At 47.0% G+C, this 25,312-nt stretch overlaps 1 protein-coding gene across 2 annotated transcripts in view; it reads right to left on the minus strand.

The window, feature by feature from the left end:
* The window catches only part of RABEP2 (rabaptin, RAB GTPase binding effector protein 2), a 703,205-nt gene that overhangs the window by 266,855 nt on the left and 411,038 nt on the right, over positions 1–25,312 (minus strand). For both annotated transcript variants that reach the window (XM_069243969.1, XM_069243970.1), the window contains exon 12: positions 22,046–22,162. In XM_069243969.1, coding sequence (XP_069100070.1) covers positions 22,046–22,162 — 117 coding nt within the window. The remainder of the gene's footprint in view (positions 1–22,045; positions 22,163–25,312) is intronic.

Raw genomic sequence — 25,312 nt, forward strand, 5'->3', positions numbered from 1 at the left:
ATATCCTTCCCCTGGAGGGACCAAAACATTTTTCTATTACATTATAACAAAGTTATTTGGTTCAAAGCATATATAAAAGCAACTGCTATTTTCCTAAATTGGTCTCTGATTTATTCTTTGAGTATGTATCTTATTTATTGCCTCTGTGAGTACAACAAATGCTTAACACAATTCCTTGAGAAGCCTAACTGCTCGTCCACACTACCACAAAAAAGGAACTAGTCCTATCTATTTCTGCCTCTGCAAACATGTGGGGATCCACTGGACTCTCTGCACAGTGTACTTCATTTTAGTGCTCTATATAGAGAGCCAGCTTCCTACATTGGTAAAACACTGTTGGGGTCTGCGACTTTGCGTTTGCTCATACCACATGGTCAATAAGTGACTACACAAGTAAAACTAAAAAATTGCCTTTAGTTAAACTGGATTTTTTTGAATTGGGTATTTTTCTAAATTCCTAAAAGTAACTGTTAGGGCCCTGGTTGGGTCCCTGTAGCCTAACAGTAAAACTTTAAAAACTTACTTCAGCTAGGACTGCAAAAACTTGTGTTAGGATTTTTTTTCTAGCATAAAAAGGTCCCCACTTTCGTGAAATAATGAGTACCTCAGAGGACACGGAGGTGGAGTTCGTCAACCCATATCTTAAGCTTTCTCACAAGCAGTTAAGGGCCCTCTATAAGGGATACAATATGAAAACAGGTACAACCCCTACCAGTGCAAGGCTCTACCAGAGTAAGGTACAATATGACCAGGCCCATCCTTCTGATGGGACCACTGATCCTGTAGCCCAGGATCAGGACAACTCAGTTGAGGAGGAAGAAAGGGACATTCCTCAACTTGTAACAGAGGTACATGTACCCCAGATGCCTAGGACACCTTCCTCAAGTGAGGATGGTTCAGGATCCTCAAGATCCAGAGATATAATCTCTGATGAAGATGCCTTCTTTGAGAGGCTAGCTAAGAGACTGGACCTGGAAAGCAAGATCTTAACTACAGAGAGGGAAAGAGCAGAAATGGGTTTAGCACTCCTGAATGGTGGCAACAATAACATAAATAGGAATAGAGCAGAAAACTATGACCCTAAAATACCCAAAGGGATTGCCCCCAAATATAAGGAAGTTGATGACATCACCAAGTGGTTCACAGCCTATGAGTATTTCCAGAAAACTTAAGAAAGAGCACTGGGGAACTCTCCTTTGAGAACTAGGGACATGCTCCTCACACTGAATGAGACTCAAGCAACCTCCTACGATCTCATAAAGGCTATCCTTCCGGATTGACTCCTGAGGAGACCAGAATCAAGTTCAGGGAGACTCGAAAAACCCAGAATCAGTCCTGGGTTGATTTTGTAGACCTCTCAGTGAAGACAAAAGGTGGTTGGTTAAAAAGCAACTGTGCAGGTTTATGTATAGCTTTACAATTTAATAATGAAGAAGCATCTGTTGAGTAATTGTGTTTAGGAAATGTTGCACCAATATCTGGTAGACCTGGGACCAGTCTCCCCACCAAGAGCTGGGGAGGAAGGCTGACCACTGGGTTAGAACTAAGACTAGGACTGGTGAGGGTGACCAAAAGAAAGAGTCAGGGACCCCACCTCACCTTCCTCAAAAGAAAAAGGTGGAGAACCCTAAAAATAAAGAGAATGAGTCCTCTGTAGGCCTCCAAAAATCTGTTCAGGAGGGTGGGCCTCAAGGCACCTCACAAAGCAACAGTGGGTACCATGGTAAAAACTGGGATGCCACTACAGCATGGTGCCATGTAGGAAAGTACCATCTTGCCTGGCATTTTACCCCCATTTTTTACTTGTATGCATGTTTGTTTTTGCCTGTGTCACTGGGATCCTGCTAGCCAGGACCCCAGTACTCAAAGTGTGCCCTGTATGTGTTCCCTGTGTGGTGCCTAACTGTATCACTGAGGCTCTGCTAACCAGAACCTCAGTGTTTATGCTCTCTGCTTTTAAAATTGTCACTACAAGCTATTTACTAATTTTACCAATTCTGATTAGCACACTAGAACAACCTTATAATTCCCTAGTATATGGTACCTAGGTATCCAGGGTATTGGGGTTCCAGCAGATCCCTATGGGCTGCAGCATTTCTTTTGCCACCCATAGGGAGCTCGGATTACACAGGACTGCCACTGCAGCCTGAGTGAAATAACGTACACATTATTTCACAGCCATTTTACACTGCACTTAAGTAACTTATAAGTCACCTATATGTCTAACCCTCACTTGGTGAAGGTTAGGTGAAAAGTTACTAAGTGTGAGGGCACCCTGGCACTAGCCAAGGTGCCCCCATATTGTTCAGGGCAATTTCCCCAGACTTTGTGAGTGCGGGGACAACATTATACATGTGAAAAACATATAGGTCAATACCTATGTGTAACTTCACAATGGTAACTCCGAACATGGCCATGTAACATGTCTAAGATCATGGAATTGTCACCCCAATACCATTCTGGTATTGGGGGGACAATTCCATGCATACCCGGGGCTCCAGAATAGAGCCCGGGTACTGCCAAACTAGCTCTCTGGGGTTTTCTCTGCAGCTACTGCTGCTGCCAACCCTCAGACAGGTTTCTGCCCCCCTGGGGCCTGGGCAGCCCAGTCCTAGGAAGGCAGAACAAAGGATTTCCTCTGAGAGAGGCTGTTACACCCTCTCCCTTTGGAAATAGGTGTTAAGAGCCTGAGAGGAGTAGCCTCTCCTGGCCTCTAGAAAGGCTTTGAAGCGCACAGATGGTGCCCTCCTTGCATAAACCAGTCTACACCGCTTCAGGGAGCCCCCAGCCCCTGCTTTGGCACAAAACTGGACAAAGGAAAGGGGAGTGACCACTCCCCTGTCCATCACCACCCCAGGGGTGGTGCCCAGAGCTCCTCCAGTGTGTCCCAGACCTCTGCCATCTTGAATGCAGAGGTGTGAGGGCACAATGGAGACCTCTGAGTGGCCAGTGCCAGCAGGTGACGGCAGAGACCCCTCCTGATAGGCTCTTACCTGATTAGAAAGCCAATACTCCTCTGAGGGCTATTTAGGGTCTCTTCTGTGGGTTTCTCATCAGATAACAAATGCAAGAGCTCACCAGAGTTCCTCTGCACTTCCCTATTCGACTTCTGCCAAGGATCGACCGCTGACTGCTCCAGGACGTCTGCAAAACCACAACAAAGTAGCAAGAAGACTACCAGCAACATTGTACCGCCTCATCCTGCCGGCTTTCTTGACTGTTTCCTGGTGGTGCATGCTCTGAGGGCTGTCTGCCTTCACCCTGCACTGGAAGCCAAGAAGAAATCTCCGGTGGGTCGATGGAATCTTCCCCCTGCCAATGCATGCACCAAACTTCTGCATCACCGGTCCTCTGGGTCCCCTCTCATCTTGACCAGCGTGGTCCCTGGAACACAGGAGCTGGATCCAAGTGACCCCGACAGTCCAGTGTTCCTTCTGTCCAAATTTGGTGGAGGTAAGTCCTTGACTCCCCACGCCAGACAGTAATCCTGTGTACTGCGCGATCTGCAGCTACTAGAGCTTCTGTGCACAGCACAGCCCAGGTCCCCAGCACTCCGTCCTGCATTGCCCAACTCACTGAGTTGACCTCCGACTTCGTGGGACCCTCTTTTGTTGTGCTGAGACGACCACCGTGCTCAGGTTTCTTGAACGCTTGTTCAGGTACTTCTGCGGGTGCTGCCTGCTTCTGCGTGGGCTCTCTCTGTTGCTGAGCACCCCCTCTGTCTTCTCCTCCAAGGGGTGACCTCCTGGTTCTTCCTGGGCCCTGGCAGCACCCAAAACCTTCAACCGCGACTCTTGCAGCTAGCAAGGCTTGTTTGCGGTCTTTCTGCGTGGAAACAACTCTGCATCCTCCAGCACGCTGTGGGACATCTTCTGACTAAAGGAGAAGTTCCTGGCACCTTCCGTTGAAGAATCTTCGGCTTCTTCCACCCGGAGGCAGCCTTTTTGCACCTTCATACGGGGGTTTAGTGGGCTCCTGCCCCCCCTGGACACTTGCGTGACTCTTGGACTTGGTCCCCTTCCTTTGCAGGTCCAGGAATCCATCTTTAGTGCTTTGCAGTCAGTTGTTGCCTTTGCAGAATCCCCTATCTCGACTTTACTGTCTTTCTGGGGTAGTAGGGTAACTTTACTCCTACTTTTCAGGGGTATCTTGGACACCCTTAGTGTTTTCTTACACTCCCAGCGACCCTCTACACACTACACTAGGCCTGGGGTCCATTTGTGGTTCGCATTCCACTTTTGGAGTATATGGTTTGTGTTGCCCCTAGGCCTATTTTCTCCTATTGCATTCTATTGTGTTCTACAGTGTTTGCACTACTTTTCTAAGTGGTTTACTAACCTGATTTTGGTTTGTGCTGTATATTTTGTGTATATTACTTACCTCCTAAGGGAGTATATCCTCTGAGATACTTTTGGCATATTGTCACTAAAATAAAGTACCTTTATTTTTAGTAACTCTGAGAATTGTGTTTTCTTATGATATAGTGCTATATGATATAAGTGGTATAGTAGGAGCTTTGCATGTCTCCTAGTTCAGCCTAAGCTGCTCTGCTATAGCTACCTCTATCAGCCTAAGCTGGGATAACTGGACCTGGCACAAGGTGTAAGTACCATCAGGTACCCACTATAAGCCAGGCCAGCCTCCTACATGCCATGCCAGCAGACAGACAAGGCACAGCACCAAGGAGCCTTCTTGTCCTAAAAACAAAACCACTAGTAAACCCCCAGGGATTGCCAGTGTAGCCATGGAGGATGATTCCTCAGATGAGGAGGTCCTCTTAGCCTTTAAAGTGGGGCCAATAGGTGAGTTGGAGATTCCAGTAGGGAGTAAGCACTTCCACCATCGACAAGTGAATGGCATCCCAGCCACTGCCTGAGAGATACCTGCGCCACTCACACTGCTGTGCATCACAGGCTGGTACTCTCCAACCAGTATATCCCAGGTGAGACTGCCAGGGTAAGGGTTATTGCAGGGGAGGTCACTATTAGGCCTGTGGCGTTAGTGCCCCTAGAAATAGCTGGGTCCCTTAGTTGGAGAAGGGTGGTAGTTAGTACAGGCCTCCTCAATTGTCTCCTTGGTAATTACCTCCCAGAGGTTGGTCAAGAGTCCATAAGAGAAGCTGGTCTAGTGTCAGCCCTCTTGCAAGGATTCTGGAGGTGCTGCCCCTGCAGTGAGTGCAGGTGGGCCCCAAAAGAAAAGGAGGACCAAGAAGTGTAGAAAAAGGTGAGCAACTTTTAGCCAAAGTTCGAGTAAGCCAAGGAGATTCTGCTCCAGTAAGGAAGAACTCTAAAGGTGGCACTGGTGAAGCCCAGCCTGACCCACAAGACGTCCTGACTAGTCAGGCAACGCAGGCCTCTCCAAAGGGTGTAGGATGCCGACCCAGAGTTCCTGGCCCCACTTTTGGCAGCAGGACTGGTGGTAAAATAGGTAAAATAGGAGGAATGCCCATTTCATGCCAGTCCCACCCCTAGAGTGGACGAGCTGAAGTGGACACTACTTGTTAAATACCTGTGTCTTGCATGGAAGGAATCAGGCCAATAGGGTTAGGGCCAAAGGAAGTGGTCATAGTAATGATGTAGTCACCCTAAAGGTGTGTAGCCCATTGGCTACCACCTGACATTCCCTGTAACACCCCTAATTTCAGTATTTAGGTGGCACCTCTGAACCCTAGTATCAGTTTCCAGTCGACTTAAGAAGAGCCGTACAAAACAGCAGTCGCCCAGCAGAGAAGAATGAAGACACCAACTGACTGCCTGCCTTCAATAAAGAATCAGAAATCCAGTGAACAGCAGAGGAACTGCAAAACCACCGCCTGGAATCACCTCTGCACCCGATGCCCACGGCCGAAGTTCAAGTGGCCCACCAGTCCAGTGAAGGTTTCTCAGCTCTTCTGACCCAGAGTCAATTGTGGGATGACCCTTGCCGGAGTCCACAGCAATGCCTGCAGCCTAAATCCAAGGGCTCACCCTGACCGTGACCTGCCTGGTAAGCTGTTTCTGACACCAAAAGAAACCCCTGGTCCCGGAGCCCCTGGGCCTTGGGGGGCTAGACTGTTGGTGTTCCTACAACCCCTGACATCTTAACTTACCTGGGCAGCTGTGGGTTGGCCTCTTCCGGCCTCCTGGCCAGAGCCTGCAGCCCGCTTCTGAAAGTGATCTCCTGCATGGACTAACAATGGGAGCCTGACGCTGTGTTGGCACTATGCACCCTGCCGCCCCTGTGCTGCTGAGGGTGTAAGTTTGGTGGTGCCCTGTGGCCCCTCCGGTGCTTGCCTCAACCCCCCGGAGCCCAACCTATGACACTGCCTGTACTTACCTGGGATCAGCGCTTCTTCAGTTCCCCCCAGTCTCTATTGACTAACATTAGGCACCGACTCCGACCTTGGCACCCAGCTGCCCCGTGCCGCTGTGGGTGCACTCTTGCTACCAACTTGAACCTTGCCCGGTGCTAGCCTGAAACCCTGAAGACTGGGGTTTTAAGCCGTGTACGTACCTGAGAAACTGCAGTCTTGTTTTCTTCCATAGGTTAATACTGAAAGCTCTGAAAATTGCACTGTGTCGACTTTGGAAACAGCAAAGTATTTTTAATCTGAAAACTGCTTACCTTATAATAAAGTTCTTTGGTTCAAAGCATATATAAAAGCAACTGGTATTTTAATTGTTCTCAGATTTATTCTTTAAGTGTGTGTCTCATTTATTACCTCTGTGCGTACAACAAATGACTCCCCTAACTACTCACCCACACTACCACAAAAAGAGCACTAGACCTATCTATTTCTGCCTCTGAAAATCTTTGAGTGATCCACTGGACTCTCTGCACAGTATACTTCATGTTAATGCACTATAAGGAGGGCCAGCTTCCTACAGTAGAGATCTTGCTGTTTCAGTATTAAACTTGATAGTGAGCAGTGCATCATCAATATGCTTACCGAATAAAACCTCGCCATCATAAGGCATGATCAAGATCTTTGTTTGGACTTCTGGAGAGAACGTAGTAGCTTTTAACCAGCCCTGTTGTCTGAGAACTACTGAGACTGCCAATTGCCAGAAACCAACAGAGACGATATCCATCACACAATCAATGATCTCAGATGCTGACACTTCACTGTCCTGCAAAATCTTTCGGGCCTTCACTCTTGCCCTCTGGCAAAAATTCTAAGTATGTGGCAATGTCAGACCAAATCTGGTGATCATATCTGCTGAGAATTGCAAGGGAGTTAGCCGCTTGGACCAACGTGACTGCCATAGTGGATAATCTTTTCCCAATATTGTCCAGTCGTCGGCCTTCCTTACTAGGAGGAGTGGTATCGGAGCAGATGGATTTTTTGATTGGTGTTGAGCTGCATAGGAAATCACTAAATCCGGTTTCAGATGCCTATTAAGCAAGCTGGTTACCCTTCTGGTGCTTTGTATTTTTTTATCAACGTACTGTAGTACCACTGCTACCGTAGCTGGTGTTTTCATTATGTTGAGTCCCTCCTTCCATATGTAATCTATGATTGGAACTGTTCGTACTGACTTCCTGGCCAGTTCTTTTAAATACAGGAAGCATCAGATTCCTTTATTGTTATTGGTAAGTGAACCGGGTTGCTGCTCTTTTCATGAGTGTGAAATCCGCCAATATCCTCAGGTGGAGAGTCAACTGGCTGTGGTGCTGGAGGGGAAAGCGTTGAAATAAGATACTCATCCCACTCATTTGTAATAGATCGTGAGTATCGAATTTCACCACCTTGTCTGTCGTCGTCATCATCCTCCTGAGAAGAAGATGATGTCAGGTCATCCCTAGGAGGCAAAGCAATAGGTGCTCTTGATGTGATCCTCGGAGTCGGGGTTGGCACTGTCCACGGTGATTGAGCAGCAGGAGAAGGAGGTTCAGGGGCAGGCTGCACTCCTGCTGGCGTTGGGAAACATCTCTAATAAACATGAAGCATACCTGTAGGACTTGAACCAGGGATGCTGGTACCTCAATCACATCCTGTGGTGGAAAGTATTGAGATTGATCCATAGGATGACTACCATATTGACTGCCTTGATACGCAGGCTTTTGATACTCTTCTTCACATTCCTGGTATTTGAGAAGCAGTTCTAATGGGATGTGGGCCGTACCAAAGGGGCCCTGATCACTGTCATCGGAATCATCAGCATCAATCAAGTGGCTCTGTGGGAAAGGGGACACCTTGCTAGGTGAAGTAATTCCTGGGCACAGTACCAAAGGTGTAGATTGCAGCCTTTTTGGAGATATGGTCAATGTAGGGGTAGACAGAGATTTAGAATTTACCTACACCTGTTTGTAAAGATGTTGTTCTTGTCGACAAGGTCATCGTCAACGGTGTCCTCAGTAATGCCGTTAAAACTGATTTCCCTTCTTCTGTTCAGAATACGCTTCTTGATGGTGCGGTCTTCATAGATGGTATCCTGTTCGTTGGTGACACAATCTTGGCCGACGGTGGGGTCTTCGTCAACGGTGTGGTTTTTGTCGAGGGAAGTGTTGTAGTCGCCATCTGACACGGTAATTGTCTTTGACCATGTTGTCGTTGGTGACACCTTAAAATACACTGTCGTCAATGATGATTTTAATGACGACGCTGTCATCGATGATGCATCTGTCAGTTTTTTTTTTTCCCTCACTGGCTCAGAAGAGGATTTTAGAAGTTTGAAAGTGTGTGAAAGTAGCCTCTTTCTAGCATGGTTACCCCCACTTTTAGCCTGTTTGTCAGTGAATGTAATTGTATTTTTACTGTGTCACTGGGATCCTGCTAGCCAGGACCCCAGTGCTCATAGTGAAAACCCTATATGTCAGTGTGTTTTGCCTGTCTCACTGGGATCCTGCTAGCCAGGACCCCAGTGCTCATAGTGAAAACCCTATATGTCAGTGTGTTTTGCCTGTCTCACTGGGATCCTGCTAGCCAGGACCCCGGTGATAATAGTTTGTGGCCTAATGTGTGTGTTGTCAGTAGTGCTTAACTGAGTCAATGAGGCTCTGCTAAGTTGAACCTCAGTGCTTATGCTCTCTCTGCTTTAAAATTCGTCACAGTAGGCTAGTGACTTCATTTACCAATTTCAATTGGCACACTGGACCCCCCTTATTAGTTCCTAGTATATGGTAGCTAGGTACCCAGTGTAGGAGGCGGGCCTGGCTTATAGTGGGTACCTTGTGGTACTTACACCTTGTGCCAGGTCCAGTTATCCCTTATTAGTATATTAGAGGTGTTCTAGCAGCTTAGGCCGATAGAGGTAACTATAGCAGAGCAGCTTGGCTGAACTAGGAGACATGCAAAGCTCCTACTATATCACTTATATCACTTAGGGGGTCATTCCGACCCCGGCGGGCGCCACCTGCCGGGCGGAAACCGCCCAAACACCGCCCCGCGGTCAAATGACCGCAGGGACCATTCTAACTTTCCCAATGGGCCGGCGGGCGATCTTCAAAAGATCGCCCGCCGGCCCAGCGGGAAAGCCCCAGCAAAGATGAAGCCGGCTCCGAATGGAGCCGGCGGATTTGCTGGGGTGCGACGGGTGCAGTTGCACCCGTCGCGATTTTCAGTGTCTGCCAAGCAGACACTGAAAATCTTAATGGGGCCCTGTTAGGGGGCCCCTCAACACCCGTTCCCGCCAGCCTCTTCCTGGCGGTGTAAACCGCCAGGAACAGGCTGGCGGGAAGGGGGTCAGAATCCCCATGGCGGGATTCTCCCAGCCGGGGGAAATCCAGCGGGAAACCGCCGGACCCGGCTGGGCGACCGCGGCTGTCGGAATACCTGATGTAGCACCGCCAGCCTGTTGGCGGTGCTATAGACCGCCAGGGTCGTAATGAGGCCCTTAGTACTCTATCATAAGAAAACACAATACTCAGAGTTACCAAAAATAAAGGTACTTTATTTTAGTGACAATATGCCAAAAGTATCTCAGAGGATATACTCCCTTAGGAGGTAAGTAATATACACAAAATATATATGCACACATAAACCAAATCAGGTAAGTAACAGTTAGGAAAGTAGTGCAAACAATGTAGAACACAATAAAATGCAATAGGGAGAAATAGGCCTAGGGGCAACACAAACCATATACTCCAGAAGTGGAATGGGAACCACAAATGGACCCCAGGCCTAGTGTAGTGTGTAGAGGGTCGCTGGGAGTGTAAGAAAACACTAAGGGTGTCCAAGATACCCCACCCCAAGACCCTGAAAAGTAGGAGTAAAGTTACTCTACCACCCCAGAAAGACAGTAAATTCGAGATAGGGGATTCTGCAAGGACAACAACTGACTGCAAAACACTGAAGACGGATTCCTGGACCTGAGGGTCTGTAAAGGAAGAGGACAAAGTCCAAGACTCACGCAAGTGTCCAGGGGGGCAGGAGCCCACTAAACCCCGGATGAAGGTGCAAAAGGGCTGCCTCCGGGTGGAAGACGCCGAAGATTCTGCAACAACAGAAGGTGCCAGGAACTTCTCCTTTGGTCAGATGTCCCACGGCGTGCTGGAGGATGCAGAGTTGTTTCCACACAGAAAGACCGCAAACAAGCCTTGCTAGCTGGAAGAGTTGCGTTTGAAGATTTTGGGTGCTGTTTGGGCCCAGGAAGGACTCAGAGGTTGCCCCTTGGTGGAGGAGACAGAGGGGGCGCTCAGCAACTCAGAGAGCCCTTGCAGAAGCAGGCAGCATCCACAGAAGCACCTGAACAGGCATTTAGAAGATCTGAGGACAATGGTCGACTCAGAGTCACAAAAGAGGGTCCCACGACGTCGGAGTCCAACTAAGCGAGTTGGGCAATGCAGGACGGAGTGCTGGGGACCTGGGCTAGGCTGTGAACAAAGGAAGTCTTGCAAAAGTGCACAGAAGCCCGAGCAGCTGCAGTTCACGCAGTACACAGGATTACTGTCTGGCGTGGGGAGGCAAGGACTTACCTCCACTAATTTTGGACAGAAGGGCCACTGGACTATCGAAGACACTTGGACCCAGCTCCTGTGTTTCAGGGACCACGTTCGTCAGGATGAGAGGGGACCCAGTGGACCGGTGATGCAGAAGTTTGGTGCCTGCGTTACCAGGGAGAAGATTCCGTTGACCCACAGGAGATTTCTTCTTGGCTTCCAGTGCAGGGTGAAGGCAGACAGCCCTCAGAGCATGCACCACCAGGAAACAGTCGAGAAAGCTGACAGGATGAGGCGCTACAATGTTGCTGGTAGTCTTCTTGCTACTTTGTTGCGGTTATGCAGGCGTCCTGGAGCAGTCAGTGGTCGATCCTTGGCAGAAGTTGAAGAGGGAATTGCAGAGGAACTCTGGTGAGCTCTTGCATTCGTTATCTGGTGAGATGCCCACAGGAGAGACCCTAAGTAGCCCACAGAGGAGGATTGGCTACAGAGAGAGGTAAGCACCTATCAGGAGGGGTCTCTGCCGTCACCTGCTGGCACTGGCCACTCAGAGCTGTCCATTGTGCCCTCATACCTCTGCATCCAAGATGGCAGAGGTCTGGGACACACTGGAGGAGCTCTGGGCACCTCCCCTGGGAGGTGCTGGTCAGGGGAGTGTTCACTCCCCTTTCCTTTGTCCAGTTTCACACCAGAGCAGGGCTGGGGGGATCCCTGAACTGGTGTATACTGGTTTTTGTAAGGAGGGCACCATCTGTGCCCTTCAAAGCATTTCCAGAGGCCAGGAGAGGCTACTCCTCCCAGGCCCTTCACACCTATTTCCAAAGGGAGAGGGTGTAACACCTTCTCTTAAAGGAAATCCTTTGTTCTGCCTTCCTGGGACTGGGCTGCCCAGGCCCCAGGTGGGCAGAAACCTGACTGAGGGGTTGGCAGCAGCGGTAGCTGCAGTGGAGACCCCGGAAAGTTAGTTTGGCAGTACCTGGGCTCTATGCTGGAGACCCAGGGATGCATGGAATTGTCCCCCCAATACCAGAATGGTATTGGGGTGACAATTCCATGATCCTAGACATGTTACATGGCCATGTTCGGAGTTACCATTGTGACGCTACATATAGGTATTGACCTATATGTAGTGCACGCGTGTAATGGTGTCCCCGCACTCATAAAGTCCGGGGAATTTGCCCTGAACAATGTGGGGGCACCTTTGCTAGTGCCAGGGTGCCCTCACACTAAGTAAATTTGCACCTAACCTTCACTAAGTGAGGGTTAGACATATAGGGGACTTATATGTTACTTAAGTGCAGTGTAAAATGGCTGTGAAATAACGTTGACGTTATTTCACTCAGGCTGGAGTGGCAGTCCTGTGTAAGAATTGTCTGAGCTCCCTATGGGTGGCAAAAGAAATGTTGCAGCCCATAGGGATCTCCTGGAACCCCAATACCCTGGGTACCTAGGTACCATATACAAGGGAATTGTAAGGGTGTTCCAGTGTGCCAATCAGAATTGGTCAAATTAGTCACTAGCCTGCAGTGACAATTTTAAAATCAGAGAGAGCATAAACACTGAGGTTCTGGTTAGCAGAGCCTCAGTGATACAGTTAGGCACCACACAGGGAACACATATGGGCCACAAACTTATGAGCACTGGGGTCCTGGCTAGCAGGATCCCAGTGACACATATCAAACACACTGACAACATAGGGTTTTCACTATGAGCACTGGGCCCTGGCTAGCAGGATTCCAGTGAGACAGTGAAAACACCCTGACATATACTCACAAACAGGCCAAAAGTGGGGGTAAAAAGGCTAGAAAGAGGCTACCTTCCTACATCCAGGGCTTTGGGGTTCCAGGAGATCCTTATGGGCTGCAGCATTTCTTTTGATACCCATAAGGAGCTCAGACATACCCTTTCACAGGGCTGCCACTGCAGCCTGCTTGAAATAGTGCACACATTATTTCACAGCCATTTTCACTGCACTTAAGTAACTTATAAGTCACCTGTATGTCTAACCTTCATTTAATGAACGCTAGGTGCAGAGTTACCAAGTTTGAGGGCACCCTTGCACTGCAAAGGTGCCCCAACACAGTCCAGGGCCAATTCCCCAGACTTTGTGAGTGCGGGGACGACATTACACGCGTGTACTACATAAAGGCCAATACCTATATGTAGCTTCACAATGGTAACCCCAAATATGGCCATGTAATGTGTCTAAGATCATGGAATTGTCCCCCCCCATTCCAAATTTGGTATTGGGGAGCCAATTCCATGCATCCTGGGGCTCCACAATGGACCCCCAGTACTGCCAAACCAGCTCTCTGAGACTTGCACTGCAGCTGCTGCCACACCACAGACAGGGTTGTGCCCACCTGGGGTCTGAGCAGCTCAGGGCATTGTTGTCTCCCCTGTCGGTGGTGGGCTTCTTCTGGTCTTTTTCTTGCCTCTGTATTCTGCCTTTTGTCATGTTCATTTTGGTTTCCATATTGTCTTCTTCCCGTTTGCATACCCCAGCATGCTCTTTTTCTTATATACTGCCTCTTTTTTTCCTATTCTTTTCTATGGCCTTTTTCCCAATTCAAGATGGTGTTCTTTTCATTTCCTGTGATGTCACTTCCCCTTTTTCAGTATATAAGCCACTCAGTCTTGATTTACCTTGCGTTGCAAACACTTCCCTTTGGTAGTGCTCTTCGCTCCTGTTTGTCGTTCCTGTATTCACCTTGGAGCATTTTTGCTTTGTTGTTTCCTGTTTTCAAGTCCTGTCTTTTCTTCTTCTTTTTAGGAGTTCCTGTTTGAGGTTTTTCCCCAGTTCTTGGGTTTTTTTCCTCTGGGACTGCTTCTGGAGGGTACGATCTGCCTTGGCATTCCCTGTCAAGCGGCACCGTGGCTACTAGAAAGGGTCGCCCCTATCTGGGATTATCCAGAACCTGCAGAAGACCGGGTGTGTTCTCCAATCCTGCATCCAGTTAAGTCGAGTGCAGTTCGTGACAGATTGCAACGCCAAAAGAGTCAGTGTTGCGAGGCAGCCAATGAAGGTCCATAAGGAGAAGCGGCAGAAAATGCTCAAGCCATGCTGCAGACAGTCCAACAACAAGTTCAAGAGTTACAACAATTACGGGCTGAAAACACTGCACTACGACAGGTCCTGTCTTCCCGGTCAATGGATATACCACCCGTATCTGCCACTACTCCCCGATATTCAGGAGATCCTTTGAAAATAAAGGAGTTTTTGGCTGCCTAAACGGTTTTCTTTGCCTTTCGTCCACTTCAATTTTCCTCTGATAAGGCTAAGGTGGGCTATACGATCAGCGCCTTGTCTGGTCCTGCACTTGCTTGGGCGACTCCTCTGGTCTCTGCGGAAGATCCAGGCCTGACTAATTATCCTGCCTTCCTGACTCTTTTCAAACAGATGTTTGAGAGACCTGGGGTGGAAGCAGCAGTTGAGGAGGCCTTGTGTGATATACAGAAGGGCAATCAGGATGTTCTGCAGTATATAACTTGTTTCAAACAGCTGGCAGCTGAAACCTCTTGGGTGGAACGCACCTTTATAACCTTGTTCCGCAGAGGCCTGAGTGAAGAAATGAAAGATGAACTTGTACATTCTCCTCTAGCCTGTTCCTTGAAGGAATTGATGGATCAAGTCATGAACATTGAATACAGACTACGAGAGTGCAAGATAGAGAGACGCAGAAAGCGAGTCCCATACCAGCCTGGTAGTTTTTATACCAGCAGTCGGCGAACGGACGATATTCCATCTGAAGCCTCTCCATCCCCCACTGAAGAACCCATGCAGATTGATCTTGTCCGTGGTCCATTAACTGAATCAGAAAGGGAGGATAGAAGGCGAAAGGGACTTTGTCTGTATTGTGGTAAAGCTGGCCATCTGATTCGTAGTTGCCCGGTACATCCCTCAAGACCTGCAGGAAACGCCAACTCCCATCCCCTGTAAGGAGGAAGGAGACGGGAGGAGCTGAAGAACCATCGATATGTTCCTCCAGAGAAAGTATGTCCACCCTGTTTATCCTCTCGGTCAAGTTACAAAGTTCTCAGGATCAAGAAGAACATCTCCTGGCGCTCATAGATGGTGGAGCCAGTGGAATCTATTTGGATGAGACCTGGGCTACGAATAAGGGAATTCCACGTATTCCTAAAGAGACTCCTGAGCAGGTACACCCGTTGATGGCTCGCCTTTAACCTCAGGTCCTGTGGTGGCCTCAACTCCTACACTCTGTCTGACATTTGCAGGGCACCAAGAACATGTTGCCTTTGATCTTATAGCCTCACCAAATCACACCATGATTTTAGGAATACCCTGGTTAACTCGACACAACCCCTATATCAATTGGGAAACGAGAACAATATCTTTAACGTCTTTGTTTTGTCAGCAGAACTGTTATTCCCCTAACTCCTATTGGTCTCCTAAATGGTCCTGTCAGTCAACTAAGGATAATACTAACTCCATAAACATGATTCAGGGAGTCCCAGATTGTTATCAGTAATATATTGGAATTTTTCAGAAACCCAGCAATCCCATTCTATCTCCTCATCGCATCTATGACTGTGCTATTCCATTGGTTCCCGAGGAAGTCGTACCTTTTGGTAGAATGTATTCATTGACAGACCAAGAAAAGAAGGTGCTCATGGAATACCTAGATGACAACACACAGAATGGGTTCATTTCTCCCTCTACATCTCCTGCTGGGGCTCCTCTTTTCTTAGTCCCCAAGAAGACGAAAGATCTGCGTCCATGTGTTGACTTTCGCGAACTCAATAGAATAACAATTAAAGATCGTTACCCCTTAGCCTTAATTAGGGATATATTGGATGCCATTCAAGGAGCCAAGATGTTCACCAAATTAGATTCAAGGGGTGCCTATCATCTTTTACGGATCAAAGAAGGAGATGAATGGAAGACAGCTTTCCGTACTCCGTTCGGACACTATGAGTACTGTGTCATGCCTTTCGGATTAACCAATGCACCTTCTGTCTTTCAACGATTCATGGATTCAGTGTTCTCTGATTTATTAAACCAATATGTAGTAATCTATCTGGATGATATCTTGATATATTCCCGTGATCCTGAGTAACATACGGAACATGTACTGCAGGTCTTGGAAAGACTTAAGAAGAACCAGTTATTTTGTAAACCAGAGAAGTGTGAATTCCATAAGACCGAAGTGAAGTATTTAGGATTCAGTATTAATCAATACGGAATATCCATGGACCCTGACAAGGTCAGCACCATCTTAGATTGGCCTTCTTCAGCGTCAATAAAGGAAACGCAATGTTTCCTTGGGCTATCAAACTTCTATTGCCGGTTTATTCAGAACTTTGCCCACCTACAAAGTTTCATTACCCAAACAATTAAGAAAGAGAATTTGAAGAAGGGCTTCGTCTGGACCAAGAATGCTGAACGCGCTTTTCAAGAATTAAAGAAGGCCTTTACCCAAGCACCCATTTTGCGACACACATTACCCAAAAAATGTTTTGTTGTGACAGATGCCTCAGATAGAGCCATTGGGGCAGTTCTGCTGCATAAACAAGACAAAATGGATTAGAACATCCTATCTTTTACCTTTCTCACATCTTATCAGAAGCAGAACGCAATTATTCAGTACTGGAACGAGAATTACTTGCTCTCAAAGTAGCATGTAAGGAATGGAGGCATTTCTTGATGGGATCCAGAGAGCCTTTTGAAGCCAGGACTGACCACCGCAAATTACAATGTCTTCGGAGTTTCCAGTGTCGCAATAGTTGTCAAGCAAGATGGGCTTTCTTCTTTAGCCAGTATGATTTCGTGATCACGTACATACCTGGCTCCCAGAATTCAGTGGCAGATGCTTTATCCCGTAGATATCCTGACGTCGCTAAGAACTCTTCTCCACATATTATTGAGTCTAGTAGGATCAATGGAGCTACTCAATCTTTTCAAGAATGTGTTAAATCGGAGTACCAGTTTCTTTCTACTTCGGAATGGGATTCATCAGCAAGCTCTTTTTTTTTTTACTTACCAAGAAAGTCCAGACGGAGGCATTGCAAATGGGTCATGATTCCCCGACAGCCAGGCATTGAGTAATCAAGAAGACCCAGGAGCTGCTACAACTATCATTTTGGTGGCCTTCGCTTAAGACAGATACAGAAACCTATGTTTCAGCATGTCCAGTATGTGCTCAGACCAAGACACCCTGAACTAAGTCAGCAGGTTTATTAAGGCCTTTACCGGTTCCTTCAGCTCCTTGGTGTACATTATCCATGGATTTTATATGTTTCTTACCTACCTCTTCTGGTAACCATGTAATCATGGTAACAGTAGATTCTTTCACCAAGATGGCACATTTCACAGCGTTAAAAAAGGTACCGACAGCCCCTGAAATGAGTCGCATACTCATGCGGGATATCTTTCGCCTCCATGGTCTTCCCCAAGAGGTAATTTCGGACAGAGGGCCACAGTATGTGTCACGATTCTGGAAAGCCTTTTGTGCCTTATTAAACATTGAGGTCTCCTTATCCTCTGGTTTCCATACACAAACGAATGGTCAAACTGAACGAGTGAATCAGGAACTCCAACAGTATCTGAGATGTTACTGTAATGCCACTCAGAGTAATTGGTCGGAGTTTCTTGCCCTTGCCGAGTTCTCCTATAATAAAACAGTGTATAGTGCGACCAAGGCCACACCTTATTATTGCACCTATGGATTTCATCCTAAGGCCATATCTACTGTTCCCAGTACATCCTCTTTTGTTCCTGCAGTCACTTCTTTTGCACGACGGGTCCGCCAAATCCACAGTCTACTTCATACAACTCTCTTAGCTTCGAAACAAGCAATGAAACGAAAAGCGGATCGTTATCGACAAACGGCACCTTTGTATTAAGTAGGCCACAAGGTGTGGCTTTCCTCCAGATTTCTACCTTCCCGGTTTTCTATCAATAAATTCAAACCACGTTTTTATGGACCCTTTCGGATTTTGCAAATCTTGAATCCTGTGTTGTGCAACTGCGATTGCCTCATACTTTTAGGGTTCATCCAGTTTTTCATGTGTCCCAATTAAAGCCCTTTGTTCCGGATCAACACCACTGACAATTCGAGCGTCCTCCTCCTCTTTTCATTGATGGCCAGCCTGAATATGAAGTCCAGGAAATTTATGATTCCCGATTTTTTCGGCGCAGACTGCAATTTTTGGTTCACTGGGAAGGCTACCCTCTCAGTGATTGTTCTTGGGAGGATGCCTCCTCCGTCCATGCTCCCTGTTTGGTTTGCCTGTTTTTTGACCGTCACCCTGACAAACCTGGGGCCTCGGGGAGGGGTCTTACTGTGACGCCGCGCCTCAACGCAGCGTCTCTTTTTACATTCGCGGTCGGAACGCGCTGCCGATTCTCGGAGCGCCGTTCCCCGTGTTTTCTTGTCAATTTGGCAACGCGTCCCGGGAAGCGTGTTTTGCGCTCCTGGTCGCGTTGCCCTTACCAGCTGTAGGGCACTGTTGTCTCCCCTGTCGGTGGTGGTCTTCTGTTTTTTTTCTTTTTCTTTTTGTTTTCTTGCCTCTGTATTCTGCCTTTCTTCATGTTTATATTGGTGTCCATATTGTCTTCTTCCTGTTTGCATATCTCAGCATGCTTTTTTTCTTATATACTGCCTTTTTTCCCTATTCTTTTCTATGGCCTTTTTCCCAATTCAAGATGGTGTTCTTTTCATTTCCTGTGATGTCACTTCCCCTTTTTCAGTGTATAAGCCACTCAGTCTTGCTTTACCTTGCATTGCAAACACTTCCCTTTGGTAGTGCTCTTCGCTTATGTTCGTCGTTCCTTTTTTCACCTTGGAGTATTTTTGCCTATTTTTTTCCTGTTTTCAAGTCCTTTTTTTTTTTTTCTTCTTTTTAGGGGTTCCTGTTTGAGGTTTTTCCCCAGTTCTTGGGGTTTTTTCCTCTGGGACTCCTTCTGGAGGGTACGGTCTGCCTTGGCGTTCCCTATCAAGCGGCACCTTGGCTACTAGAAAGGGTCGCCCCTATCTGGGATTATCCAGAACCTGCAGAAGACCGGGTGTGTTCTCCAATCCTGCATCCAAAGGTGAGAAGTCGAGTGCAGTTCGTGACACCCTGTGTACTGCGTCTTCTTAACCTCATGAGGCCACTGTGCACTATTTACAAAATTCCTTCCTGCACAGCCTGGCCCAAGTCACCCAGCACTCTAACCTGTGACGCTCAACTCGCTGAGTTGATCTCTGGCGACATGGGACCCTTTTTTGTAGAGCTGCACCAACCTCATTTTGCACCTCCTTTATCCTTGTGTCCTGGGACTCCAGTGGGTGCTATCTTGTGCTCTGAGGGCTCTCTAAAGTGCTGAGAGACCCCTCTTTCTCCTCACACTGAGTTGAGGACCCCAGGTACCTCCTGGGTCCAGATAGCACCAACTTGACACAAAACGTGACTTTGCCGGAACCAAGGCTTGTTGGAGGAATCCAGCCCCAAAACTCGCCTACATCCAACTTCGCTTCGTGGGGCATCCAGTGCATCACGCAGGAACCCGCTGACATCTTCCTTGGGTGCATTTCTGTAGTCTTTGTCCAACTGGGGACTCTTCTTTTGCACCCTCTTCTGGGTTGGCAGGGGCTCCTGTCCTTCCTGGAACTTCTTTCGCCTTCTGGACTTGGTTTCCTTCCTTTGCAAGTCTTCAGGTCCAGGAATCCACCAATTGTTGTTTGCAGTGTTGCTTGGTTCTTGCAATAACTCTAATCCTGACAGATAGTGTGTCCTAAGGAAACTTGCAGTACTTTACTCCTGCTTTTCTGGGCTCTGGGGTGGGGTAGTTTACTTACCTTTACTGTATTGTTACTCTCCCAGTGATTATCTACACACTATACTTGTCTAGGGGGGAATTTGTGATTCGCATTCCACTTTCTTAGTATATGGTTTGTGTTGCCCCTAGACCTATTTTCTCCCATTGCATTCTATAGCATTTCTATTGTTTGCACTATCATACGTCTAATTACTTACCTTATTTTGGTGTCTAGTGTATATATTGTGTATAATACTTACCTCCAGAAGGAGTATTGCCTCTAAGATATTTTGGGCTGTGTGTCACCCAAATAAACTACCTTTATTTTTGGTAACACTGAGTATTGTCTTTACTTGTGTATAAGTACTGTGTAACTATAAGTGTAATTGCAGGAGCTTTGCATGTCTCCTTGTTCAGCCTAAGCTGCTCTGCGATAGCTACCTCTATCAGCCTAGGCTGCTAGAACACTACTACATTTTACTAATAAGGGATAACTGGACCGTGTTTAAGTACCCAAGGTACCCACTACAAACCAGGCCAGCCTCCTACAGATAGATACTACCACAGAGGGAGTGGTAGGCTCAAATCTGGATTCTATGCCAGCTCTTTTCGTTGTGACAGGAGCCTTTAGACACTAGATGATGCATCTTTTGAAGGCTTTTTTATGTCCTTGAGGTGACCCAAGTGTGACCTATCTCTCTTCCTAGATCTTAGTTGAGAGGTGACAGAACTGTCACTATCCTCCTCTTCAGATATAACCACAGTCTTTATTTTTAGCTTTTGAAGCCAAAGCAAAATACGTCCTTCTCTATTCTTAAGTGTCTTTGTAGAAAAGGTTCTGCAAATTTTTAAGTCTTTACCTGTGGGGCAGGTGAAGGCAATAGATACATTCTGTGTGTGGATCCTCTCAATGCAGCCTCTTCTTGCCCAGGTCCCACAAAGCCAAAATAATCCTTTTTTCATCACTTCTGACATACTGGAACACCACTGGAAGTATTCGAGTAGAAACTGTGAAGAAAACTAAGCAGAGCTCAGAGGGACTGCCTGTCACATGACGTGTGGTAGAAAATCTGAGGCAAGATGTCGCTGTTGGGAGTGTTCTAAATGGTACTGTCGCCTGATTGGTCACTGTTCAACTTTAAAAAAAAAAAAACGGAAAAAAAAATTGACATAGTCTATTAACCTGAACTTTGTATTCCCTTTACAGCCTACATACTGACAAAGACTGCTTACTATGATACAGTGAAACTCCAACTTTGACTACGAGGAATGATTCAAGCATGTGAATCAATGATACTGGATTACAGTGTGCTCTACAGGTATTTTACACATTATATTAGCAACAAGTAACAATTCTGAAACTCTAGTATCTTCTGCAATCCTTAAAGGATTTTCATCCTCTAGTTCTTTATGTCCTTTCTGACACCACTTAACCTGTCAAACTCGATGGTGGAAAAACAATCCTAAAATGGTGTCTGGTCAAACGGTCCTGATTACCAGCCCCCGAACGGGTTGGGGTATTTTAGTGGACCCAGTAAATGTCGACATTGCAGTGTGAGGTAATGGGTCTGGTAAATATCCTTCTTTTCTGAGTTTTACCTCGGAAATGGACCATAACATGCAAAATTTTGTGAAAACTGCACTAAGTTCCATAAATCTCCAAAATTACAGGACATTGTTGCCAGTGTAAATTTGAGAATGTTTGACGTGTCAAATTAGACTACGGGAAAATTGTGGGAGTACAATATTTATTGGACCTAGTAATTACCACATGTCGAAATACTCAGTGTTCAGGATTTTGAGAATTTAGCTAAATCCTGGAATCGGGGTTAATGTTTTAAGAAAACAAGATGACATTCTGAGCTGAACCACTAGATGACGGAATTGTTTACAGCATGTAAACCAATAATAGTACCACATTGCCATATTTAAGCATACTGCCAGAATCTGGAGGCAATTATGGCTAATAATGACTTTCCCAGTAGTTAAGGGCCTGAGCTACAGGTGACGCGCATAACAAGGTAGGGGAATTATCACTATTACTGCTCTGTAGGTAAAGGCACCAAGGTATCAGCACCACTCAAAAAAAAAAAAAAAGATTGGGAGTACCAAGAGAGTAAGCCCTCTTCCCTAAATGGATAGGAAAAAATACAGCTCCTTTCTCCTATAGCCCTCCTTCAACCTTTTCAGTGTCAGCCTGTTTATACAGGGCTGCCTGGGATCTTTCCTTTGATTTTCTTGAGAGAGAAACCTCATTAGCCAAAAAGTAGGGAAACCTTTTGAGTGATTTTTTGTTGGCTCTTTTCATGTTTACTGCAAGGCCCTCTGCCAAAGCACTAACCCTTGAACCTGATAGGGGCTATAGACAGGTAACATTATAATTTCATTCTCAGAATCTCTTAAGGCTCTGCAGCTGAAACTCACTTGTAGAGTCTGCGATAGCCTGACAAAGTCTTGCTGCACCTGCTCACTGGTGTCCAGCTCAGTTTGTAGGCGGTGCAGTTTGTTCTTTTCTTCCTTCAGAGAGTTTTGGAGAAGAACCTGAAGCAGAAGGGAAACCAGGCATGAAGTAGTGGTTGCAGGCATACTCACAGTGACTGATCAAGAGCAACACAAATAGTGATGGTATGAAAATTAGTTACTTACCTGTAACTGTGGTACTCCAGTATTGGCAACTTTCATAGATTCACATGCTTGAATCATTTTCTGTCGCAGTGGGAGTCCTACGGTACTATAATAAAGCTATGTGCATCACTATAATAGCTAGACAGGCATTGAATCATAGGTTTTATGGCCCATCTATGTCCTTTTTTTTTTTTTTAAAGGACCAAAGCACATAACTTTAGCCAATTAGGCGACAGCATCCTGTAGAACACTCCCAACAGAGGCTGATTCCCTCAGATTTTCAGGCACACGTAGGAGTCAATAATCTCTGTCTGAGGGGAACCTCTAAGGGCAGGAGGGTGGGTCTGTTGTAGTTGGACTCTCGCTTCTAGGCGTGACTGCTTGTTTAGGGATGACAGCACTTTTGTTTGTAGGCGACTAGGCCAATCCTACAACAAGTCACAACTGTCTGCGCAACCCTCCCAGCTCACAAGCAGTACCTCACCAAAAACACAAACAGTATAAGGTGATTTCTGGCGGCCTTTACGCACGGACTTAAGAGTTTGACATCTATGGGAGTTGTGGTTAAACAGCGTACCCTTTTCTCATATGAGCAATAAGTCTCAGTCACACACCTGCAATGAAGGAGATGCAGTAAAGTTTTCAATAGGTTTATTAACAATACTCAATCTACTGTAAAATGCAACAAACAGGATTGTAACGACAAGAGTTGTGAATAGAAAGACCCCCACCATCTTACAATAACATGAAAAGTTAAGTATCCCTAAAACCCTAGCATGGAGAACATAATCTCTAACCTAAAGAAAGCTAGGTGTGATAAATCTAATCTGCCATTACCAGGTCCCCGAGAAGCACCCCCCAACCCTTGTTACCTTGGAATGAGGTCTATATATCAGATTCCGCACGGACACGAATGCTGGGTCTGCATCAAGGCGACGTGCAGCATAGATGCCTTCAATAGCATCTAGTAGGAATCCCTCTGATAACCTTGTCTGCATGAGATGTTTTATACAGATCTTGTAAGAACCCTGATGCAGGTATGTTCCCAAACAATAGATAAGGAGGCATGCTCGGGGCGGCAATTAAATAAACAATTCCCTTCAAAAGTATATTATGTTCTATCACACGTAAGTGGGAGAGGGACACGATTTGAATACCTACCTAATTCACTTAATTTTAAAACTGATAGTGATGCCTTCGCAGAGTGGCACTGTGAAGTAAAATCAAAACTTTTCACTAACTATAAACATAGCAGCCATTTGAAAGAAATAATTAAATAAATAAGCTAAGACCGAGCAGGATAAGCAGGTTAAAAGTCACTAGGTGAAGGGGCACAGGCCTGCAAGCCAGAAGGTTAAGCTAAACTAATTCCTATTAAAACTAAATCCGATCCACTACACCCTCCCCCTTGCTGGAACAAGGATGATGCCACAGTGATGACCTCAGAGCAGGTGTATGAGTCCAAGCTAAAATGCTCTCATTCAGTCATTTGTAGAGCGCGCTATTCACCCATAGGGTCTCAAGGGGCTGTGGGGTATGTCCTCAGGGTTCAGTCAAAGAGCCATATTTTGAGGTCCTTTCTGAACTGAGGTAACCATGGCGACTGTCTGAGGTGGAGTGGTAAGGTGTTCCAACATTTTGCTGTGAGGTAGGTGAATTATCTTCCTCCAGCCAAGGACTTCTTTATGCGGGGTACGGTGGCGAGCAACTGCTGGGAGGAGTGGAGAGGGCTGGCATTGGAATACCAGGTGATGCGGTGGTTAAAGTAGCTGGGTCCAAGGTTTTGGAGGGCCTTGTAGGTGTGTACGAAGAGTATGAAATTAATCCTCTCCTTGACAAGGAGCCAGTGGAGGTCTCTCAGGTGTTCTGTGATGTGTTCTCGGCGGGGAATGTTCAGGACCAGTCTGGCGGCGGCATTCTGGATTTGTTGCAGCTTGCTCAGGTCCTTCTTGGTGTTTCCGGCATAGAGTACCTTGCCATAGTCAAGTCTGCTTGTGATCAGGGAGTGTGTCACGGTTTTGCAGCAGTCGCTAGAGATTCATCCGAAGATCTTCCGTAGGAGTCGGACGGTGTGGAAGCAGGGGGAGACTATGAATATGACCTGTCTTGTCACGGTGAGCGCTGAGTCGAGGACGACGACCAGGTTTTGTGCATGGTCTCTGGGGGTGCTACCAAGTGTTGAGGGCCACCAGGAGTCGTTCCAGGCGGAGGAGGATGGCCCCAGGATGAGGATCTTGGTCTTGTCAGAGTTCAGCTTAAGGCAGCTCTCCTTCATCCAGCTGGCAAATGCTTCCATCCTGTCATTGAAGTTCTTCTCGGCCGTTGAGGAGTTTTCAGTTAGGTAGATGATCAGCTAAGTCTCATCAGTGTAGGAGACTTATGTTCAGACCGTAGTTCCTGACAATTGATGTGAGCCGGGTCATGTAGATGTTGAACAGCGTGGGGCTTAACGAGGATCCTTGGGGTACTCCACACCTGATTTCTGTAGGTTCCAACAGGTGTGGGGGAGCCTGACTCCCATCGTTCTGCCTGTCAGGAAGGAGTGTATCCATCAAAGGGCCTTGCCGCGTATTCCTGCTGTGTGGAGTCTGGCACATAGGGTGCGGTGGGACACTGTATCGAAGGTGGCCGATAGGTCTAGTAGGACGAGGGCTGGTGTTTTGGCCACGATCGAGGAGAGGGCAGATGTCATCTGTGGCGGCGAGCAAAGTGGTCTCGTGCTGTGGTTAGTTCTGAATACTGATTGGGAGATGTCCAGGATATTGTTGTCCTCAATGTGTTGGCGGAGCTGAATGTTGATTGCTTTTTCAGCGACCTTGTCTGGGAAAGGCAGCAGCGAGATCCGTTGGGTCAGCTGTGAGTTTCATCAATAGTGGGCGGATCTCGGTGTGCTTCCAGTCCTTAGGGAAGGTGGCTGACTCTAGGGAATAGTTGATGGTCTTGCAGAGCTCAGGTGTGATCGAGGCACTGGCCTTGTTGAAGATGTAGTGTGGGCAGCGGTCGGTGTGGGCTCCGTAGTGGATGCTGCTCCTGATGGAGTGAGTCTCGCCTGTTGTGAGGGGGGTC

This window comes from Pleurodeles waltl, chromosome 7 (genome assembly GCF_031143425.1).
Source record: "Pleurodeles waltl isolate 20211129_DDA chromosome 7, aPleWal1.hap1.20221129, whole genome shotgun sequence".
Taxonomy (NCBI): domain Eukaryota; kingdom Metazoa; phylum Chordata; class Amphibia; order Caudata; family Salamandridae; genus Pleurodeles; species Pleurodeles waltl.